General features: G+C 32.4%; 1 protein-coding gene across 4 annotated transcripts in view; it reads right to left on the bottom strand.

Moving 5' to 3' along the window:
- Positions 1-26,937, bottom strand: part of LOC132940318 (facilitated trehalose transporter Tret1-2 homolog) — a 78,063-nt gene that overhangs the window by 10,892 nt on the left and 40,234 nt on the right. For all 4 annotated transcript variants that reach the window (XM_061007840.1, XM_061007843.1, XM_061007842.1 and 1 more), the window contains exon 3: positions 19,789-19,868. In XM_061007840.1, coding sequence (XP_060863823.1) covers positions 19,789-19,868 — 80 coding nt within the window. The remainder of the gene's footprint in view (positions 1-19,788; positions 19,869-26,937) is intronic.

Raw genomic sequence — 26,937 nt, forward strand, 5'->3', positions numbered from 1 at the left:
GTATGTCTTATACATATTCCTATCGACGTAGAGATCACGAAAAATTGTAAAATGGTTCTTCACTATATACGCGTAAAGAAAACCCCTAAGTCTTCAATCGTGTACTTACATCGATTGCCAGAGGGGAAAATAAGTATATAGTGCATCAATGCAATCATTTGTGAATTTTTAACCAAAAAATAAATACACATTCTGAAACTTTACACAACAACATGTGAACATGAATATTTTTTTTTACGGATAATAACAATGGAAATAATTTGTGAAATTCGGGGACATGTTCACATATAGCAATAAACTTCAAGTCTTATAATAAAACGTATATAACGGTCCTCTGCAGGTCGATGTATAAAACATTCGATATTGTTAATAAACCGTTTTAATGTTTTTCGGTGATTAATTATCATCGTAAATGTCAAATATAAATTGGGAAAATATTATTATCGTTGTTCGTATAGGTAACAACGAGGGAACACGTCATGTACTATTTGTCAAAATTAATCCATATACAAATGGCTAGGTAGTAATATTACATACAGCGAACGAGTTTTAAAAAAAATTAGACAATTATTATGTATATATAGTATAGGTATTGTGTACACGGGTAGTTTGCGTGAAAAACGGACGTTTTTTTCGCCAGATCGACGACAAGCACGCAATAAAGTGATAATAAATTCGAGCTGGGGAAAGTTAATTTCATATGATGATGTCGATAATTTTATTATGAAAAAATAAATTAAACCGGCGACTAATAAACAAAAACCGTGGACAAAGGGTGTTAGTATAAAAATATAATATTATAATAGTGCACGAATGACGACTATTATAGGTATTATATTATGTATATATTATCATAATATTGTACATAACGCGTGACCGAGTAATTTCCGTCCATTTCGCCACCGGAGAGCGAACAATTAGTATAACATGTTTTTTTTTACAATAATACAAATTTTCAATTCTGTAAATTACAAAAGTCGGTATCACGTGCAATGTCCGTCTGTGTCAATTCTCTCTGTGCCACCGTCAAACTTTTTTAACATTTTTATGCCAAAACCGTAAACTTTTCCACCCACACACTATTATATACGTCACGTCTGATAATTTCAAGCGTATAATTATTAGTGTACACAACTGCTACGGTCAAATAATTACAAATCTCACGTGATATCTACTTATGGGTGCGGGTGAATCGTTGTTGCAGGACCTGCAGCAGCGATATATTATGTAGCAAACACAATATAATATATTATTATTATACGGTAACTACCCACCTATGTGTAATAAGTGACGTACTGTATTTACTGTTGTATAGGTGGGTGGTGGGTGGTGAAATAAGGTTAAAGTTTTGGTCTTACACATTAATTATAAATACGATAATTTTCAACGGTTCCAGAAACGAATAATAATTACCAGCCGGGCGACTAAAACGGAATACGGAATCACGCACACTCACACATACGCGAGAAACAGAACCTTGACCTCGGGACACCGAACCTAGGTAGTGTGGTCGTCGTCATCGTATGTTATATTATGTAGGTACCTATAATGGGTATACCACACATCGTCATACCACGCGGAGTATATTGTATGAAATATGTATATTATATTTCGAGTGTATCGAAGTCATCGTCGGTCACCCCCTCCCACTGTACTCGTACACTATATATGGAGCACACCGATATTAACGAGAAAAAGTGTTTAAAAAAAAAAAAAAAAACGATTTTCATCAGTGCGATAAACTCACTAGTGTATCTTGTGCGGTATTTAATTCTATAGGCTATCATCTGTTATCCCAGACCTACTTCGCCGCGAATCGCTTGGCCGATCGTCACTGCACATGCTCTGACGCCCCCACGACATGGGGTGTAAACGAACAAAAAAAAAAGGCAAAACGTCGAGCAACAATACTACAATGGTTTCGTTCGAGTTATATTCCTTTTCAGTACAGTATGCTCATTAAAATGCCGTGTACCGATTTGTTTGCGATAGAATAATATAATGTAATATAATAATGAATTATTCAAAATCATAATCGCCAGTATCGTTTAAAACGCAAGCTGTACCTATAAGCATGAGAAAAATGTGAACTGAACTAACACACATTTTGTCGATGTTTCATAGTTTTAAAAATAAAATCCAGGTGCAACAACTATTTATTTTTTCTATTTACGATGTTTGTGTTTGTCTAACAACTAGCAGTGTAATGTCAACATTTTCTAATATGGTACTTAGATATTATTATAAGAATATTTTCGTTGACTCAATACTTGCAGTTTGTTCCCGCAAACGACAAAAAGTATTACACTGGCCTGGATCGACGACATTATCAATCGCTGTGAAATGTCATTATTTAGAATTTTTCTTTCCTGCAGTCGCAATGCCGCAGTTCTACAGATACGTTCCACGGCATCTTCCTCTTCCTATATAGGTGCTTCATCCACCAGTCCACCGAAACCGATCGACACTCGGCCGGCGTCACTATAACGCCACCGGAGGTCGGCGCTAGTCAAACGCGGCGGCGATCTGACGGCAATTATTATTATTATGTTACTATTATTGGCGCGACACAGTTGGACTTTGATCCACAGAAAACGGCGAACGACAATCAAGGACACGAGATCTCTATCGCATACACGCACACACATCCGCCAAGGTGTATATCGTCACGCGCACTCAGTTTATTTATTGAATCCCGTCAACAACAGGAGCGAAGTATAATAATAATAATAATAATAATAATAATAAATGTATAACGAAAATGTTCTGTTACCACTACAATCAACGGGTATATTCGGGTTGGACTACGAGACAAACGCACTACGCAAAGAAAACTTGCAAAACCTTCTCGAACATTGACGTTGTATCGCCCCCCCCCCCTCCCAACCGAAGTCGAAATAACGTTGAACAAAAACCGCCATAGATATTATCTTCTTTTACTTCCACCACGATACACGGGTTAAGCACACACACACACACACACATACGTACATACGAAATACACCTACTTCTAATAAGTTCACCTGAATCACACTGTGTAGTAGCTTCAGTAAATGTCAGCAGCTGTGGGCCGAGAAATTTCACGAAAAATGAACGTAGATAACATTAATTATTTATAATATCAAGAATATTATAATTTAGTCAAAGTTTTATTGTTTCGTTTGTGTGAGAGAACCGAAACGTACAAACAGCCTACGTGTTAATATAATATTTGGTCATATTACGTTATTATATTTATTACGTTTTTATTAACTGTTATAAAATATAATAAGTACGTCTGAGATTTGGGAACCAAGTAGACTTCGTCACTTCGATAATATATTTTATGGGCACAATATTTTGCTATCGACATAGTTTTCTAACGATTGTATTTTAATATCTTCCTACAATCCGATTACACTAGTCGACCAGTTTAGATTGCTTAAGTAAAATCAGGGGTAAAATCTAACTCTTAATTCTTGTTAGATTCAACGAACCTCCATCCTTTTAGAAAAAAAAGACCAAACTAACGCGAGAAAGATTAATGCCGGAAAAGTTTAACTATAATGCTATTATGCCTTTAATGTTGTTTGGGTACCAAAGAGTCAAGACTATAGATCGTGTGGAATTATTGTGGGTCCAAATTGATTGAAAAAAAAAACAGTCCCGTTATTATCTCTGTTTGAACATTGGGTAAGTATAAATTGTATTTGGTAGCATATTGGCGTATATACACAAAACTTTATAAGCAATCACTGTTAACAAACAATATCGCAATAATATCACAATTGATTAATCATATACATAATAATATGTCAATTTAATCAACGATATTAGGTACTCTCATTAGTCTCATTCCATTTAAAGTAAAATAACAAAATGTTACAATTTTGAAATAAATAATATAATTTGAACGCGTTGTTATTACTTTAATAGATTACATAAAGTATTAGGTATTTGTTTAAATATAAGGAAGTAAATGCAAGTATGCACCTGCAGAACTAACACTTTTAAAAGTATATACTTATGCTTATATTATATTAATAATTATTGACAACATAATAATGTATATAAAATATGAAATATAATGTTTTTGAAAACCAACCATCCCCATAATTTTTTGAAATAGTAGATATGGTACTGATACAATTATTTATAATATTGTATTATAACTTTATTTTGTTTAGTTTGCTTTAAAATATATAATCTTTTTGCACAGTAAGAAGTGAAAATGAACACATAACATAATTTTAAGCTGGCAACATTATAGGCCTATTACATAGCCGTGATCCCCGGGATCGGTTCCTATAGTCTTTCTACTCACCATAATAGTCTAGTCTACCTTTAGTGTAACTGTTGCCTTATTGCAACATAACACACAGCATCCGTGTTATAATATAGTGCAACTCCAGATGTTTAAATTCCTGTTCAAACCGTCGACCAACTCTGGTTTACGAACGAAATGTATCATTTCCATTCATATTATTATTAGTTACAAAATATGTTGTGTCGGCGTATAATATGGTTCTACAGTAAAGCACATACAATGGGTGTATAGTGTATAAAACTCTGCTGCAGTATAATTAAACGTGAACGGTTATTTTCCACCAGGAAAGGATTGAAAATGATCTAGTGAAAATTTAGCCTTAGTCTTAAATTAATATTAAACTTGAAAGATCGATTTAGAGCAGGTTTTAGGATATTAAATACCGATTGAAAAAGATATGTGGAACTTGATAAGATAGTTGGTGGGACTTAGGTTAGGTTAGGAGATTGAATTGCTAAGTGGTTCGAGATAACAAGAGGACAAAAAAACAATTAGAACTATTGGGTTAAGAAAACAAATGTTGTAGGTATATATTATATTTGATAGTTATCGGAAATAATAATAAAGCTAAATGTAAATACAATTGTAAGGTAAATTATGAAGGATAAGAATATAAGAAATACATTTTGGTGAATACACTTCGAATTTCCGAACTTCAAATGTAATAATATAATATATAATTTATTATAAATACATATTATATTTATTGATGTATCTTTATAATTTTGTTTTCAATTTACGGTCTTTACAAAGTCTAAACAGTAAACAGGATAATCAAGCAGTTGATATTATTGTAATTATAATAAAACATAATATCTTGTTCGTTTTCAAGAAAATTTTTTTTTATTAAGTTGTATCGCGTATTCAGGTTTTTTGGAGGTGAGCTCAAGGCTCCTGACAGTTTTTGGTTAAAAAATTATACCTAAAGCTCCCCGTTGATTTAATTCTCAATTTGCAGCACATATTATAGGTATCATCTATTGTAGTATCATTCCGAAATTTTCAGTCGGTCACAGCTGCACCCGTACCGCAATTACAACAACAACAATAATAATAATTGATCGATGAATAACTGATACACATTTTTTCATTGTGGGTATAAAGTTACATTATTATTATTATAAACATCAATTATATTATTGTGCGTGTTGTGATTTTTTTTTGTCTTTAGCTCGTGGTTCGGGGCGTTGTTTACACAAATACAAAATAAAGGGGAAACTATTTGTTGTACGACGTTCCGAAAATCGCGGGTCCATTGTTCGAATGCCGTATATTATTGTTGTCGTCAACGACGTGGATGGACGAAAAAGATGATGATCGTAAAATATATACAAAACAATGTAATTTTAGCAATCGACAATAGCGTACAATAATAATGTGATGAAGAATCTAATGCGATCATGTCATCGTGAGAACGAACCATTAAAGAACCATTAAAGAACACACTACATTGCATACTCTACGATTATGATGATGGCGAATGGTGACTTTAATTAATTATTACGGACTCGCGATGGAAAAAAAATATTTGTACGGTTTTAAATGTACGGCTGAAACATAAATACGCGCTTTTTAAGAGATAATAATCACCATGATATTATTTTTATTAGCCACAATAATTTTTTATTTTTTTTTTTTTGTTAAATTGTGATAGGCCACACTGGCCGGTTCACAAAATCATATTTAACTCCTGGATTAAGTTTAAGAATGTATAATTATTTTTTAAAATCAATTTGGTTCCTTATCTATATTATATTAATTACAATTTTACCGTAGGTAGGTACTTTTTTTGAAACTAACGAATTAAATTTGTTTGTAACTTCAAGTTTTTTTTTAATCGCACCGTTATTCTCGTACTGGAAATAATGATAAAAACACAATTGCGTTTATTGTTATAATTCATAATATAATATAATATAACGATAACGCCATGATTGCTTTAGATTTTCAGAGAAACGGACAATGTCGATTGTCAAACACCAAAATAGTATATTTACTATTTAATATTTAATAACTAATATTGTGATAATATTATGAAAGCGTAAAATATTTCAGACGGGCCATATTATTTATTAAGGTTGGGTTATCGCATTCGACACTATAGGATTCACATTAAAATACCTAGATAACAATTAATAGTATATTAACACACTATTTGTGCTGAATTGACCAGTACACACAAAAAAAAAAATATTTTACGAGTGTTTCATCGAGACGATTAGTATAATTAATACATTTTTATTTTACATCGTTTTTACACATCTCACTTGCAACGATTTCTGTTTTAACCTAACCTAACCAGTCTAATGGTTGGCCACCCGTGACCCTCATTGTAATTTGATGTGGCCCACGAGTAAAATTTATAATTTTTATAACAATCACGAACTAAGTTAGCATGGACTGCGGATTAAAACGTTGTTTGTTTATAGATACCTTGTTAAATTAATAAACCTTACTTAAAGAAACTACACTTTATATGACTATACATTTTTGTTTAAAATATAGAATAAGGTATATTCGGATTGTGGCCCATGAAGAATTTCATATTTATTTTTTGGCCTTTGACATCAGAAAGGTGCCGACCCCTGCGTATATAATAAGTAACTGGGTAATAGTAAGCAATAATTACCACTCAACTAACGGCAGATTTACGAGTTATACCTATACGTCATATATAATATACACCGCAAAATACATAATTTAAAAACTGTCAAAATCGAGACAGAAGACGGCGGCAAATGAATCGAACATTTCTTTTTAAATACGTAATTTATCCATCATATTGTAATCATGACGTTTTCCCGTGGATCGCATATTAATAGAGCGTGTTCTGCTGAAGACCGTCAACAATTAAATGGTAAGTTCTTTTAATTATTAACCATCGCATTACGGCTCGTAAATATAAATCGTTTAACTTATTCCCATAGGTATATCGAATATATACTGCAGTTTAATATACGATTTAAAAATGTTTCTATTTTTATTTCAATCGCGAATCTTGCAGATGTGTCAACAACAACGTTCACGGGCTGTTTCATCAGGGATCGATTTTAAAGTTACAACCCCATCGATTTCACAACGAATTTAATCCCAACCCCGCACTGTCGACAACAATCGTTGTGATGTTGCTGTATATTTGCATCACGCGTTGAGGAACAAATACTATTATAATATTAAACTTCCACTTAAAATTGGTATAGGTATATATGATAAATAGTAGATACCGATTTGTTTTATTATTTTATGACACCTTATCTAGTTATTCTAATTAGAACGGAGTCGGCTTTGTTTTGACTTTAAAACTATTCTCAATTATTCAAACAAACTATAACTGATACCTAGTGTGTTAGTTGTGACGATCATGAATGTCATCGGATACCATTGCACACGTTTCGACGAATGTCCGACACTATAGTATGCCACGCTATATATTAAATTATACTATCTTAATTAAATTGATAACTAACGTTAAACTGACCGACTGGACAGGGCCAGGCCCAGTGGAAAAATGTCAACGGAGGCACGGACAATTTAAAAATTATAGATATTTGGAACACACATCATAACTTTAATGTATATACATTGATAGTCAGTTTCCGATATTGCCTATATATTATTGACAACAAATTCAAGAGAGTTTTGGAACTGAAGTTGGGCGTTTAAAAATACACAAAACTTTTAAAGCTAAAAAGGAATTAAGAATTACACTAATTAGGTAATAGGTTTTAAGCTTTTAAAGTAATTAAGGTCTTCAAAATTTGATAGTAAGTTAATTATTATTTACCCTTAAATTAGGTATAATTGAAAACAAATTTGATACATTGTACATGTGTACAAATAGACGGACACAAAACGTGCGGGTGTGTAACGATTAACGACCCTGTTAATCTTCATAATAATATACATTTTACGTAAATTAAAAAAGTATAAAATTAAACCAATAAATTAATTAATAATAATAATTCTTGTGACATATCATTTTTGTTTAGTTTATTATTAAATAAAATACATGATTGATAAATGATAATTGATAATAGGTACAATACACCAGCAACCAGCTCCGAAAACCTAAACACAAGGAGCAGCTCTGCATTTGCCTAACCAGCCCAGTCCACCCCTGCAGGTTATCAATTCAACATAGTTACCTTAACTACGAATTTAATATACCTACTCGACTGCAGTAGTACTATTATATTCTGACCTGCGAGCGTATTATAAATATTTACCTCCATGGGACACTTTTTTTATATTTTTGTTTCACCATTGGATTTATGAAGGACTTAGTACGATTTACGACGACGATAAACCACGGTTTATATTATATCGGTGTAATATCCCTCACCGACATGCGAGAGAGCTTATCCTATGACCACCGATGCTGCAGACCGCGTGTCAAATTTCGAATTCTAAACGGAACCTAACCATCTTCCTCCACGCCACTCTCATCGAACGTCCTCGTCGCGGCATACACTGCGCGTATTGAATATTATAACACGATGAGGACGTGTCATCGCCAGATCGCAATAACAATAACGTCATCGCGCGGAATACTCGCGAAATCATATCGAAATCGAAATTGTATTAAATACGCGTGGTGTCAATATTATCATTATTATATAACGTTATTGTGTATCGTCTGCAGTAACGACAGCTCCGTAATACAGATATATAGGCATGCGGTCCGTGGCCGGAATCTCTAATACTAAGCATATTATAGTAATTATTATGATAACATGCTCATCGCGCTTCGACCTAGGTCGGGGACGTCGGTCGCGGCGTGATAATAATAAATTAATTTCGTTTTATTTGGGACGGATACCGACAGAGTCAGCGGAATCGACACGGAGAGAGCGGACGACCTACGGGTATTATAATAATAATATCGTATTGGCACGTCGCCCGAAAGACTCGCGCGCCCGGCTGAATTATTTATATGGTTACGCGGCGGCGGCGGCGTTTCGAGACTTGTCGGTTGCCGCCACCAGTGCATGTGTTAAAAGCGGACGACCACTGACCAGCAAGTATATAATATTATGCTTCAAAAATAATACGGAAATACGAAAGTCCAACGCCCCGTCCCGAACTGACCAAAATGGGGCGAAGGTGAGCGACAAAAAGCGAAGAGTTGACATTCGACATAAAAATATTATATTGTGTATTTTTCGGATTGAAATTTCACCAAAATCTGCGTGCCGGCAACGGTAAGTATTCCGTTAGCTAATCGAATAGGTCAAACACGCCCGCGGAAGATTTTTCAAACGATCATTAACAGACTTGTCAATATTGTCATATAATAATATACATAATCGTCTTTCGTTCCGTACAATATTATACGCATATGCACGCATGGATTTCCGACCAGATAATATATCTTTTCGTTTTGAATATACGAGCACGTGTTACCGGCGTTGTGTTTATAATAGGTACCTAATGCACGCTGTACACATTGTTTCCGTATATGGTTTCAGACAATACACATGTAAGTATGTGTAACCGCCGCTTTATGCATCTATATATATTACATTATTATTATTATTATGTGTTGTACGTAAAAACATGGTTTGTTGAACAGCGCGAATTTCGTCTCGGGTTTAAATTTTTAGTTCATAGCATAATAAATAGTATATATCGCGGCACGTGTACTCGTGCTGCAAACTTTTTGTTTCGAATAAAACCCCATAAAAGAAATCGTAGGCCATTTAGAGGACATTACGCCAATGAGGTTTGTTATCTCGGTCTCTCATACGTGGACACGTGAGGAACTGAGAAAATAAGTACACGATGCGATTTGTCATAAACATGGTTGATTGATTGACAAGTAATTTTATAGAGCTAAGACAAATATAATAAAAATTAATGAAAAAACATCTATAATAATGTGTCATTTAATAAAAATGTCACACCGATAACAATTGTGCAATAAAAGGTGAATAAACTCTAAAATCACCCTCTAATAATATAGGCTGCAGTTGACTTGTTTTTGACTATATGGATGCATCCGAGTTTTGTCCTAGTAATCTTTTTGAACGCACCAATTCCCCATCCCAAGAAACTTTCAAGAATAAAAATATTTGCGAATTTTCATGTAAGTTGGCGATTTTAAAATATAATTAAAAATTATACAAAATTAATCGATACATTTTTTTTACATTTGAAATTTATTCTATATGTATATAAATTCGGGGGAGCACAAACAAACATTATGTTTTATATAATTTTGAATAACATAATTCACAGTTGTTTGTGTACTCTGTGAAAAATCAACCCATAAATATGTGATGGAAATATTGATTCAGATGAAATATAACAATATCTAATTCAAGTCAGAAATGTATAAGCACAATTGGAAAATAGAGACAATTTTAAATTAATATTTCAGTTTATAGATTGTATGTACACAGTACATTGAACTATTATAATAAAATTAATTACATTCCTAAGTCAAGACAATGTACTATTATTTATTACGTGTTATAAATAATGTTTAGCTTGGGACGGTAATCGGATATCCCTTTAAATTACCTGGAACAGATCTAGTATATCACTTAAAACATTTTTATCTTCGGGGCTGAACTAATATGCTGCTGGGTAAATTATATTCTGAGAGCGACAAACCATGGTGTGACGTCCTCTTACATCTGGATGTTTAGTAATCTAAAGGTCATATTTCAAAAGAAATATGCACTTTTGCAGGATGGTAGTTTGATCCTCCCATACACATGTTTATTACGACAACTATAAAAGCCCTCTACGATATTATTTCGAGCGAAAACTCAGACATATACACCAAACCGTCGAATGCATATGAGAAGGATTGCAGGCATCTATACTCTTAAAATATCGAATGGGTAAATTAATATAATACTAATATATTGCTACGGTTTACGAAAATGCGAGATTGTACGTATATTATATGATGTGGTATTAACCAAAAAATGTAAATAAATCCGAAAATCGACCCAACGTGGGAAAATAAATAGAAATAATAATAATATTTGATCGCGAGCTCCGACTGGCCGGCACGCAACGCTACAAGGCTACAACTTGAGCAGGAGACGAATTACAGTCAACGCACCGTATTTAGGTAGGCACCTATGTCGTTATTATTATTATTATAACAATATTGTAAGGTTGACGCATAATAGAAAATATTCATTAATATATTTTATATTTTCTTCTCGGGCCTCCGCTATTGTTAAATCATACATCGTTATAATTATAAAATTATTATCATCGTGTTGGGGGGCACTCTGGGCGGCAGCGCTGGCTACCAACGAGCACGAGCCGGCGAGGTGTATAGCGTGTTACGCGGACGGCGCAACCATCTTTCGTTTGCTCGTTGTCACCGCCACCACAATCGCGTCACGACGAGCGTAGTATTTAATAAATAATAATATTATGTTGTAACAACAGACGAATTTCTACTTTCTAGACGCCGCCGATTATGTTTTGATGAAATTCATCTATTCTGTGGTTTTTAACTAGGTTTAGGTGTAATACACACGCCGCAGTTCGTATAGTACGCGTGTGAAATGAACCGGCACAGAGTGTATACACGATTTCCGTCAGACATATATGACGCGTTGACCTGGCAGAGTGTTTAAACAATAATCGCCTATTATAATATGTCATCGCATGTTATATTAATTTTGTGTGTTTTGTGTAAAAATTGTGTTGCAGTAGTTGTAGAAGAAAAAAGAAGCACGACAGACAAGTTCGGTGTACTTGTAGTTATATTTTTTTAACGGTGTCTATTACTATAATATCCTAGGCAGATGTTCAAAACACTATTATAAATACGAACTATTATCATGCACATATCGTACAGTTATATATTTATATAATATAACGCCATATATTATGGTATATACCCGTAGTTATATCATACGAATCAATCTAATATTATTGTTAAATTTTTTAGTTTCAAGATTTTTTTTCATTTCGTTCTAATACACGCGTCATACTTATAGATCAATAAAATATAATTTATCAAACGAGATCATACCTACCAACGTTACGGTGGCCTAATTTGTTGCCCTTGTAATATACAGTGTTGATAACTAAATTTCCTCATCGAGTTAATACCTCTAATTCCTCTATATAATACGAGACAAGTATACGATCGAAAAATCTTATCAAAAATAAAATATTTTCTTATGTATTACATCGAAATAAAATGATGAACTATATATTATAATAAACATATTATATTGCATACAAATATTAAACAATACGCACGATCTACGGTTATATATACATATTTAAAACCACGTGGTTACTTACGTACTACACGTACTTACGTCATAATTTCATATTTTAATGTTAGAGTTATTGCGTGTAAACACTAAACATAATATGAATTTATACGATGACGACGAAGTAAAATAATTTGAAACAATACCAATAATAAAACATGGTACATCATCTACAGATATTAGTACCTATATTATTACAATAATATAATTTATATATCAATACAAAATAAAACTAATACATATAATATTGATATATTACAACAAAGTTAGATAAGTTAAGGAAGGTAAGTACCCATAAACTGAGTATTTCGATTTGAATTTTTAGTAAAAATAAAACACATTCAGCACAAAATAAACATACAATATAAATATATATTACCGCAGTTTTTCAAACGTCATGCTATATATGTTATACTCTAAAAAAAGCATTATTTACCAACAAATTGAACAACGACTATGAGAAACGTCGTTTTTTATACGCAGTAAATAATATAATGTTCCACGAGTAAATTAAAAAAGTTTTTTTAAAAAAATAACATATACCACGTGTCCACGTCTCTATGTACCACCACGTATGCCTATCGTTTACGAGAACGAAACGCAAATTATTTGATATAATATTATGAAAAACTGTAAAACCAGTTTCGACAGAATAATGTGTTCTGCGGTAGTGATTGACAAGAGCGACCGATACTAAACAAGGTCAATGTACGTATTAAATCATTAGCCGTAATATTTTATAATATATTTTATTGCCGGGTCGGCTTAAAAAGAAAAAACTAAAAAAGAGCATCATGTACAGCAGTAAGACATAATATTTTGATCGGATGCGGGATCAACTATGATAATAGATCCAGTAAGTCGAGTCGTCTCGAACAATAATTCGTTGGCTGGTACGCTCGACTTGAAATATTAAACAAGGGAAAAAATACATTAAACGAACGTCAATAAAAACGTTTGGGGTCCGGACACCAGGACAGACATCGTATAGACACAATATAATAATATTATATCGTCACAGTTCGAAGACAATTTTAAAGGTCAACGTACAAGTGGTGACTGGGGCGCGTGTAATATTTTAATATAATATTATAATATAGCCTCCGAGGCCGATTGTATGCTGTATGCGCACAATAATGTTGATTTGTGGACAATCAAACTATGCGCGAATAACCGTGTGATGCGTACGTATACATATCGCAGTCTCGTTATCTGGGAATATTATTTACCAATAAATAATTGTTAATAGTGGAGTTTATCATCACGAAAAAATGCGTTTGAGATAATAATTATATTATATTTGTAGCACCGCGAGTGTAGAACATATAATATTGCGTCGATTTGACATTATATATTTTGTAGCACCGCGGAAAAGAAAACAAATCATCAAGGTTTTCGTCGGTGGTAATGATTATTATGGTTTGTATAAATGTACATATTATAATATTATATTGTATTATATTTTATTATATTATTATAATATTATTATATCCTCAAAGACGTACGGTTATGTCCGTATTCGTCAAGAAGACCACCCAATAACCTTGTTCAATAATAATGTATATGACAATATAGGTAAAGTAGGTATAATTTTTAACCATCGTCGGAAATTGATGAGTGTTTCAACCTAGAATTATGATTGTTTTTATACTCTTATGTAAAAATAACACATATTTTAAATAAATCTATAGGTATAGTATGTTAACAAAGTATTTACCCTATAAGTTATACGATAAATATAATTAAGTAAGCTATAGTTAATAGTTATATACCTACTGTTATTAACTTGAAAAAAAATTATTCTCGTGCGTTTTCTTCAATTTTTTTTAGTTTTCCAATCCGCATTAATATATAACTAACTTTTGATATTATAAGACGGTTTTATTAATATTATACCACATAATATTTTATATTGATATTTGATGTATATATAAATATATATTGATCAATACATAAAATACGCGTAAATAACAAGAGAAGTGTTGTACACGTTTGAGACGGTAGTCGTCGTAATGGTAATTATTTGAAAATTATTATAACGCAACCGGTTTATACATGGAAATGAACACCATCAATCTAAATTGCTTGGAGTACACAATAATTTATATTTTAAACGGTTCTTAGATTTTTTAAATCAGAGAACAGATGACGTTCAAAAGATTTATCAAAATGTAACTATATTCCCAGTTCCTACGTCTAATTCGCGTTGAATTTTGAATTTTAGAACACCACAATGGTATAGTATGTAATTTTATATCGAAAAAAAAAATGCAAATAGATACCTAAGTAAGATATAATTTTGGAGGATTGCAATAATAAGTCATAATAATGGCGTACACACTCGGGGGTGGGTAAAAACTTATTTTTTAATTTTAGAGCTGTAGTTGTTTAAGACAATTAAGCTCGATTAAACTTGACTGTTAATAACACATATTTATATATATTTAATATAACCCCCCTATCCATTGTTAATTTCTGTGTACACAACTGTAATACATAATCTTATATTAGTGGATATTGAACAATGAATAAGTTAATATTTGTATTTGAAAATTAATAAATCCACATTAGAGATGAAAATTAAACATTTTAATTTTTAATATTAATAACTATCAAGGTGGATAATAAACAATTATAATATATATACCTAATAAAATTATGTGTTTGTATTTATATATTATGTTAAATGTCACCATTCGTTTTTCGTGTAAATACTAAATATATATTGACATGAAGTGGAACAGAAATATTGCACTTGACACAGTTTAATTCAAATTATCATTTTTTAAGCCAATGTTCTATATTTACTTAGCTTTATACCTATGCAATTATACTTAATCGTTATAGGTATCGAATGGAAAATGCGAATTACGGGAGAAAAAGTGGAACACGTCGATGCATTATGATTTATGGATACAAGGTAAGTCACTCGTCGTGTTCTTAAGCTGACAAAGTGCATATTATCAAGTTGGGAAAATGTTGAATTAATTAAACTTATGAAAAACGTAGTGAACATAATGTAGTATGTACTATCTAATACCGAAATTTTATAATATTATAAATTATAATGTTGTGGTTTGCTCAGACGTCATCCGAATTAATTGGAAAAAAATTAAGTCACAGTAAATTGTTTTTTTATACATAAAAATAAATGTATATTCATTATTCAATCTAAATAAGAACAAAAATATTATCGTAGAAAATTAAGAGATTTATTGAGCATATACTACACATAATATTCCATCTAAATGTAGGTACTACATAAGTTAATCAAATAAATAATTTTCACTGATATAATATTTCATTCAACAAATTAACTTTACACAAGTCAACGGTTATGCAAAAAAATTTTTATTTACTCAAAAAAATATAATATGCAATAATTGACGATAAATATAATACTTTATTATAAAAGTTTAGACGGTTTTTTCGACGTTTATAAAAATGTAAAATATTATTATTATGAACATTAATCAAGTATTTTAGGTACTATATAACCTTAAGAGGATAAGCTTTAAGGTGACCTAAAATATTGAGTTACATAAACTGCGATGACAAAATAATAGGTAATAATATCACTATCGTATTGTTACTAACTGTGTATTTTTTACGATATACTCGATTAGCTAATCAATATTTTTGTTGTTCCCGATTTACTGCAGTATGTGTATGTGTGTTTTATTACGGTTTAAAACAATTATAAGAGTGAGAGTATAATATATTATTAGTATATAGTATAATAGGTGTATAATTATGCAGTAATACGAATGGCGTGTCGCACTGTCATGTGTATCATATAAATATTACTCATGAAATATTGTATTCGTCGGATTTGTAATAAGCACCTATAATACTCTTCGTTGGATAATAATTATACGATATTTTCCTCATAATGATTTACAAATTTAGCACCCCGTATCCAATATAATATGACAACGCCCGCGGCCCACTCTGATCTTTGACAATATTATTGTGGAATCAATAATAAAGTATTAACTTTGCCCTTGTACAGTATAAAATATAACCACAGCGGTCATTCGGCCTACCTACATAAATACTATACGTTACGTGTACATAAATCGTACATACGACTAAAACTACCTCTACCCACCGACATTATTGTACGTGTATAGAAGGTGTATTAAGTGTATAACCACAAGTCCACAAATGTATAACGCGCACGTTAATTTACCCGTTATGAAACTCTTTGGTTTTTAACCGTATAATTACGTGTAAGTGCTTATACATATTATTATAAATGCATTTAGAGGTACCTATAACCAGGTAAAATAGCCAGCGCAGTGATGGCCATCGTCGTGGTAACGGCAACACGTGTATACCAATATTGCTGATGTCTCTAATCGGGGTCGGGCGATGTACCTCGCATAGTGCTCCTATACAGAAAGTATATAGTACTTGAACAGTGTTTACTGTTTACTTTCACTATCTCTAAAACCGTCTTAGAGTACATCGTCTAGTATACAGCTATAGAGTAGTGTAATAAGCTATATATTAATATTATTGCGAGCGATATTCATTTCGTTTAAGCCGTTAGAACAAAACGTATAATATATCAACATAATACATTATGGTAACAGACACTATACACCAATTGAAATGCGATCATGGTTAGTAATCGACAACCGTTCGAACGTATAAAATAAAATATAATGGTACAAATGTACCATAATATACGACGTTATATTAAATTGGTAAACGCTACAAAATGGCCATCGGAACTCCTGAAATAAAACATCTGCAGGCCACTGGCGGATCTAGAGGCTTCTAACCATCATTCTATAACCTCTTTCCTCGATATTTACAAAAGTATCTTTAGTAGAAGTATTTTTTTTAAAGACCTCCACCCAGAATTTAACCCTAGATCCGTTACATCCGATTTCGAGATCGCATAATTATTACTGGCACGGTGGTATAAATATTATGCATAGAAATATAATTCGCCGGACAATATTTATACCATTATAGGTTGAACATTATTCAGGCATTTATAGGTTGCTTCGATCTCGGTAGGGCGACGGACTAAAAGGCTTTTACAATTATACAAAACGATTTAAGGGGAAGGGCGTAATGGCGCGGAGTTGAAGATAAAAGGATTTTGCTCGTTTCACACTGCAACGACCTCGGTCAACTGCTGAGTACGCGGCTTACTCGTTACGACTCGACAGATTGGATAGAGGGTGCAAGCAAGCGTCGAAAAGCTAACAATTTCAATTCAAAGCCTATACCTCCTCCACTGGATGAAATATGTGTTTCTTAAACTTTAACACAATGGAAAAAATTGAATTATAAGTAAATACAGTTTGTTAGATACTTGTGTTACGATACTCGTCGGAAAATAATTAATACTAAAATACAACAAAAAAAGGTACCTAATAATTAATAATATAATTTAAATATGTCTTTTGGTTATTATAATGGATAGCAGTAATATAAATAATCAGTAATCAGAACGATAGAGTCGAACGGGGTTGACGGTACACTGAATACTGAAAAACAATTTAACAATTTATCCTATATTTTGTAAGTTATTTTAAATGCGCATAACTCGTATCTATTTATTATTTAATTTTTTACGTAGGTATATAAAATTGTTTGGACACATTTCAAAAAACGACGACAATAAAGATTGGACGAAAACATAACGACGATGGTAAATAATAAAATAATAAATAGGCGTAGATAACGCAACAGGCAATAATATTTACCATGAGAGGCGTTATGTTACTCACCTACACGTTAAACACAGAGTTAAGTGCGCGCGGGTTATTGGGCGGCGGTTGAGTTCTTCTTCTCTAAACGTTTTCGCCAGAAAATTCGCACTACCGCGGTGGCCGGCCGTGAGTTATACTCAGTCGTAAACCAACAAGACAATATGAAATAATAATGTAGCGTCGTTCAATGACATCTGAATCACGCCGTCGCTCAATGATGAAAAAGTATTCCCCACGACAACAATATCATTATTATAATAATATTATTATACTCGGCGACGTTAATATATTATAATTAAATAATACGAAATAGGTTCCGTAGTCGTCTTCGTCCTATCAAATATAATAATATGACGCGATGGACAAATTATTATTATTATTATTATTGCCATATTAATTCTCACGCCGCGACGTCACGTCGTATTATATTATGGTATTGTATATTTCTATATTAGTATAATATTGTGGTACCCTATGATGACTGTGTTCTGGTCGCACCCAGTTATGAGCATGTTGCATGTCAAGTGGCAACCACCTCGCGAACGACGACAACGGATAATCAACAAGTCGGTCATTAGTATCGTAAAATCTATTAACTCACTATTTATAGATTATCCCGAGAGGGTGACACGACGACGGGTCGAACTCCCTGAGCCTTTATTTATTTGTATGGAAAAATATTCGATTGCAGTAATTTCCCACTTTACTTAATTAAAACTAATTAATTTCAATATTGCACGATAGTTAAGTAATGATATCAAACTTCCCCGAATTAAATCAACTCATTGTTGTAATAATTTTCCTATCTGTTATCGGTGAACTATTGTTTTCCAGTCTTGAATTTACCAAATCGGCGTGAACCTGACCAAACTCTAAACTCTTGTTTTCCCGACGAAACTGGCCGTTTCGGGTGCTACTGTTGCAGCCACGACTGCTGGCCTGTGACCGCGAACCGAGGCGAGATAATATGAAAGCCGTCGACACAGCCTCAGAAGGACAGAAAATCTATTGTGCCGACGAGCGCAGCTGCTTGCACGTGCACACGAGGAGGTAGGCAGGTATAAAATTATACAATAACAATAATAATAGTAATCTACCTACCCACAGACAGACCGGTTTTCGCCCGACCAGATCGCACCATTATTATACACATACAGACGTACAGTAATATCGTGGTCGTCGTCGTCTCCGCGACGTGGTTACAACAAAGGTTTCTACACGCATTATAATTGAAACAGGTTGCGGGGGAGGGGGGTTTCGTGGGGCGATCTTTGTGCCTAGCCTGCAGACTCAATCTCGCTCCCCGCCACCCGACCACCAGATGACTTGGACGCGTTGCTACGGGAGGGCTTTGGTAGCTATACATCCGTGTAGGGTTGGAAGGGGGATGCCATCTTTACACTTGATAATATTATAACATGGTAGCGTAATAGTAGAAAATATGGTTAATATCTTAATAATAATAATATTATAGGTGTATGTGGTAGGTACTCACTGGACAGCGCGGCGGCGTATTGTCTGAACTTCTTGCCCTCTCGTCTGGTGCCCCTCGGCCCGTTGACCGACAGCATACTGCTGAAAACCGACAAATCCATGGTTGGTCCGGCGTTTCAGATATCTTACAATATTATACTAGGGGGGGTTTTATAAAATAAGTACGACACGGCGAAAATTCCAGCGCGCGCGATTTGGTGTCGGGCGCGGACACGGAAAAAACAATATTATTATGTCAGCCGGCGGCGGCGACTCCGCGGGATTGATGCCTAACACGTATCGGGGTAAGGCGGTGTCGATGGCGATATTAATGTCGTTATACTTTTTGCGCATAAACGTGCGTGCGGCGGCGGCGGCGGGAGCGTGAACAGTGAACGCGTTGCGGACTCGCGGCTGTTTGGTACCGACTCGTATGCGGCGCTACGGCGGCGGCGGCGTCGACGGTTGCTCTGGTTGCGCGCGCGCGGCGGGTCGGGCGGCGACGGCGGTGTGGGCGAGCGAACGCGCGCGCGTAGCGCTATCCACCGGAGCGACGGCGGACCCTCGTGCGTGGTGCGTGATCGCGTGGCGGGGCGGGGTGGGTGCCTGGCGCTGCGGGTGCCGAACGAAATTTGTCGCGAAACGCGCCAGAACAACGTCGAATCTCCACCGACAGATCTGCGCGATCAACACCCGCCGCGTTTTGCAGGGCGAAAAGAATTTGGGGCCGAGTTTGCCTATTAGTAGTACTTGTCACAGTACCTATATGATAAACGTTTCATTGTATTAAAATTAAAATATTTTCAAAAATTGTAATTTTTCGTCTATCATGTTTGATATAAGAAATTTTGGAATCCTAAACTGTCGGAGCCAAGTGCACGTACTCTCATTAAACTCAAGTACATTTCGGACGGACGATAGGATGTAATTTCATCGGTTACGAGCGCGGAAATCATGAGGGCGAGTTATTGTCAGCGAAGGTATGGCGATCGTAATAACGATATTAACCGAGACGAACAAATCGTAGGCTGTATGAGTAACGTAAGGTCGTATAAATAATAGTAATATACGCTTTAGACAAATTAAAGTTTTCGCCCTCCCCAGAAAAATTTTCTACAGTACTACTCAGTAGTAGTATTTTTAAAAACGATATTTTTAGCGCCAGTACTGAAACGACGACGACACGCGGCGCAACGACGTGAGCGCGTTTTGCACTTGCACACATCACCGGCGACAATGACGTGTCGCGTGACCTTCACGGTTTATTTGTTGAAAATTTATTTTACTATCGCGTTCGTTTTTATATATATTTAGGTTCGTTTTTCGCATCTTTCCGGCACCGGCTGGCAGTTAAACACATTTTTATTTCTATCTTGTAAGACCATCATCATCATCATCATCATCATAATATTATTATTATACGTTTGTATAATGCGTATGTTACTGTTTTTGTTTTGATCGTTAGGAATAATAATAATTAATTATCTTACACATCAACGAGACACGCGCGTCTCCATGTATTCACGATCACTGATTTAAAGTGATTTTCGTCAAATCGATTCACCTGCTATCTGGGGTGCACACACGATAATAAATTAATAACCCACCCACATCGCTCTAATCATTACATTTACTAACTTTATTGATTGTTTACAATCGTAAAGCGTGGTATCGAGTTACTTAAAAATAAACTATTTCTCCGGACTCCAAATTTGGTATTGATTATTGAGACTTGATATATTATCGAGTACCTATAATAGTGCAAAGTATAAGAGTGCAAATAAAAAATATAATAGCTACTAGAGTTACTCTGGTTAGGTTCTGGTTATTTCTATATCAGGTAAGTATAACCCCTCCCTCCCACCAAAAAAAAAAATCAAAATCTTGGTCGCACTATTGGGTAAAGCAGCGAAAATGGGAAGAAGTTTTTCAGCAACCCATAGAATCTAAACATACTTCATATCAACGATGATCACCGTTTAACGTCATAATTATATAGCAAAATTTTATTATTTTACACTTCGTAAAATACTTATTATTTTATAGTTGTACATTATATTAATTTTGTTTAAAATGTATATAGTTTTAAAAATCTAAAAATACTTAAGACTGCAATTGTGTTTTATTTTATTATTTTTATTTGTTATTAATATCAAATGTTCCAATGTTCTAAATAACAGTTCAACTGGGCAGGTGCTGTTGCCAGCTTTCAATTTAAGTATGTACCTAATGATTAAATACAATTTGTTTTTAATATTTAATCAATATTGTTACTAATTAGGACAAAATATTAAAAACAGTTCTAACCAAATACGTAATTTACGAGTAATCGTATAATAATGTTCCACTGACCATACTGCGACAATCGACAAGCAATCGTATAATAATATTATGCACACTTATATATACGTAGGTTGTAGGCATGTGCGTTATTAATGAAACACGTCTTGAATAATGTATTCATACAATAATATGCGTGGTTTGGATTAAAATATACAACAACTTATATATTATATGGCACTGACGATTAGCCATTGAATTAAATCTCGGAACTATTTTTTTCTTGATATATTCTCGGAAAATTTCTCGGTCACAAGTACGATATAATATTATGTAGTGTATTGTACGAGTATTATGTGAATGTAAAACGATCATTGGAAATCGATAAATTAAAAAAGACGACGGTATATTGAAATAATTATTCTCCCGGAAAAGCCATTCGATTTCAATATTGATGTTTGAAATTTATTATATTTTGTTACAGCGATGATTATAATAATTAGCACGCACAATGTCGGAGAATCGATTTGTTAATTTACACACACATAATAGTAAATTTTTTTTTAAATTATCGTAATTATTATGCGTACCTAGCTCATTATTCGTTTTTGACGTTTTTGTGTATCTGTTACGTGTTATTTACTATGTAGCTACATTATAGTACCTACCTACCTGATATCGTACGATGTACCTACATTCAGAATGATAAAATTATTAAGATGGCGTAATATTAATATTATGACTTTGCAGTTGACACAATTTTCAGAGTATTCAAGATTTGATAAGATCATAAGCTTACCATGTCATGAAGTTTTGAATTTATCAAACTCTAGTATTTTTATACACGATATAATTATTACGTTTATAGACCGATAGCATGAGAACAGTAATTGATTAAAATAAATATTTGGAAGACATTGTGACAACTTGTCACAGTATAATATGAGTTGAATATAATATAATAATTATGAATGAAAACAATATAATATATTTTTAATGGTAATTACAATATGTACGAGTATAATGATTACCAGTAATGAATAATGATCATTTTTAACTTGAAAGCGATCATTATTGTTTTACATTGTAGAAAGTTCCAACACACCAATGCGGAAATGCATAAATAATATTATAAGGTCAATAATGTATGAATTTAGTATTGTAATTTGGATTAACCCGTGGTGAAAAATCAGTTTTAATCACAAAAATTAAACAAGTAAAATATTTTGTTTCATAGAAGATATAGTACTTAATTAAATACGATGTAAACGATAATAAACGTCTTATCTATTTAAAAATATTTTTAATATTATATAATAGATCTTTTTATGCAAAAAGAGGCTTCGGTTTTATATTATTGGTAAAGATTACATACAATATTATTTTGCTCATCACTTTTCCTTAAAGATGATGGTTATTACAATAATATTATGATCTAATACATTTATAGACACTTAGTTTTGAATTTTGATTATTTATTTTTCATAATTTATAATACAACAAAAAGAAAAAGAATTCAAATAGCTAAAATATTTATATCATATATTTATACTGGTATACCTATATATATATATATTTTTTAATTACGTAGACAATTTTTTGACATTTATACTGTTCTTATTTTTTGTTTCACGTTTAGCCATCTAAGTTAAAATTTTACTAAATTGAATATTTAAAAGAAAAAATGATTTTTTATCAAACAATTTAAGTTAGTATGTTGTAACGAATTCAACAATTATTAACCATATAAAGACATCAGTTTTCCAAAACTACGTAGGTACACCTACGTATATTATAATTTTCGGAATTTTTGACTAATTTGATAAGTATACCATCTATTCACACAATTCTGCGAACTACAATAAGTACGTCAGTATCGATTTTTATATAACTTTACAAGGTAGGGGTATAATATGTAATATTTTTGGTGAAAATTAGTTCATCCTATCGAATTAAGAAAATACCAATAAAAATAAAAAAAAGCTTAATTTGATTAAAACTTGGCACGAATAGAATATACAATAAAATTAATTTGGCAAAATGGATATTACAATATTATGATGACGGTCGTTTTTGAGTTCCTACACAGAGAATTTTCCGACGTGAAAATCTATGACAATTTAGTGTATTGTCTTGTAAAAATCACATAAACAGGAAGGTGAAAATAAAATAACCGGGGAAGTCGCTCTGCTGTATAGTAAGTGTAAAGTGTACAATACAACGTCATAAAAATAAGAACTTCACTCTTTAAAAATGTATGTACTTTCCTCGCCAAACTTTTATATTTTAAAATTTCAGTCAAATAACATATGATGAATCATTTATTAATTTTCAACTACAAAATCATTTACTCATTTTCATGAATTTGACGGATCATAAAAAAACTATTGACTATTTAAATTCGATATTTTTTAATTTCGGTAAGAATTATACTTAGGAGTAACCTATCAGTACCTACTATTCAGTTATTGAGCGATTTTAATCATAAACAAAATTTGATCAAACATAAATATATTGAAAGAAACTAAAAAATTCGAAAAATTTGACCTTCAAAGTACCAACCAGATCCAATGTTATACCTAAAACCACCCTCAAAATCGAATATTTAAACATTTAACTGCTCCAAAAGGTGTAGACAGACACAACAAATATTAATTTTTTAAAAGGCTCATCATTGTAAAACCACCAATTCATTCATCAATCTGCTGAAAATATAAAATAAACTAACTTCGAATTTAGAAATAGATACTGACTCACTTATATTATTCACACGGAACAGTCTTTTCATACACTATGATATATCGTATTCAAATTGAATACATCCATATTAATTATTACTCATAACAGTAACCTATTATATCATTCAACCTATTATCACTCAATGATACAGAACATATACCATATTCAATACCTACAATTAAAATAAATAGCAAAAGCGAGTTTACCGGTTTAAATGAATTAAATATATTTAAATGCACTATGACCATTTATTGATTAAAATATATATGATTTATAGCAACAAATTATTTAAATGTTAAAGTGAAATTAGGAAAATGGCCATATTAAGCATTAAATTATATAATATTATGAACATATTTTTATCACACAGTTATGTTATATTGAATAAACACATATTAAAATATTATGATAAAAAAAATAAATTGAATATTGCTTATTAGCTTAATGTGAAGAGTGTATTGTGTAATATGGTTCTTGTATATTTACAATGAGTTTTACTATTCATGAATATTATCCTTTTATGGTTCAGGAGTATCAACATTTATTTTCCTTATAAAATTCCAATGGAATATTATTACTCAAGGAAATAATAATTATTAAAAAGAACTATGCATACTCATTCAGTGGCACAATAGTTCTATAAAAAAGAGACAGAAAAACTATTACCTATAGATATTTTACAATCGAATATCTCTACAATGCGCCTATGACTTTCCTAAGATGACAAGTCGACGTCAACACACTCAGAGGACTTTAGTCTTATTACATTTTGTATTTAAGTACCAATGTAAAAATTAATGAAACGGTTTATTCTCTGGATATTAAATTTAAATAATAATTCTAAAACGATGGTACATATTTGCTTAACTTAAGTATTATATTTAATCCACAAAATTGATTTTAAATATTTTTGTTATGTATTTTAGTCGCTTAATATTTCCAATTTGAGTTAAATATTAACATTTATTAAAAGGTAACGATTCGCATTCGTACGTAAAATAACTATATTCAAGTTAAAATTGTACTATTTTATAAATAAGTAATAAATTAATAAATAAACCATTGGCAGAGTTTAAAATCAAGAAGAAATCTTTAAAAACCAATATTGGACAACAGGAATAATATTTCAGTTGAGTCACGTACAATTAAAAAGTAAAAACACCGTGGTCACTATAATATATAAAATCGCACCTATTACACATACATCCATGACCGAAGATAGTGTCATCGTCTTCCTTATCATTCTCATCACGAACAGATAAAAAATAATTTATGATTGTCATAACATCGAAGACGTTTCTTTATTATTATTCCATAGTGAAAAAATGAATTGTTTGGTAATAAAAATATTAAATAACTATACCTATCAATTTATTAATATTTAAGCCAAATATGAAATAACATATTGTAACTATTTGTATATTTGTCAAAATTATAGGTTTTTATAAGTAAAATTTTATCATTATATTTATCTATATAACACTCTATAGACTATTTGACCGTGTTTAATTTGTTTTAATTGAATATCGATCTCATTAGAGGTCAACCTACTTTGATTTTTGTACCTACGGCCATATTATTATAGGTACATTTAATATGTACTCTATACAAACCACATTTGTATAATGTGCTGTAGGTGTTTTTCTCGAAATGTTTCTTTCAAGGTGTACAGAGCGTTCATTTTAACAAGCGAAATTGATGTTTCCAGTTGTTCTACTTAAACAACTGACCGGTGATCATTTAAACAATTTTTATGATTATTACTACGTATTTTTGTTTACTTGAAATTTCCGAAATAGTAAATACGCACACGGTTAAAACCATTTATCGCAGAAATGCTATTGTTTTTCGACATATTTTAACCGAAGACTGAGGAAAATCCAAATATTTATCTGTACCTACTAACTCCAAAGCAATGTTCGAGTATCATAATATGTGTCAACTCTTAATCGATAAACGTAGTATACTATATAAGCCTGGAAGTATCTATACCTACTAACTTTGTGTTTACTAATTGAGTCCATATTATACCTGAAGTCCTGGACGGAAAAAAAAAACTAGTATAACTAATTGAATTCCAGATATAAATGAAAAATATTACAATTGATACGATCGGGAACCGAAAAATATACTAATTGAGTCCTGGGATTAT

Source organism: Metopolophium dirhodum, chromosome 3 (genome assembly GCF_019925205.1).
Source record: "Metopolophium dirhodum isolate CAU chromosome 3, ASM1992520v1, whole genome shotgun sequence".
In the NCBI taxonomy this organism is placed as follows: Eukaryota; Metazoa; Arthropoda; class Insecta; order Hemiptera; family Aphididae; genus Metopolophium; species Metopolophium dirhodum.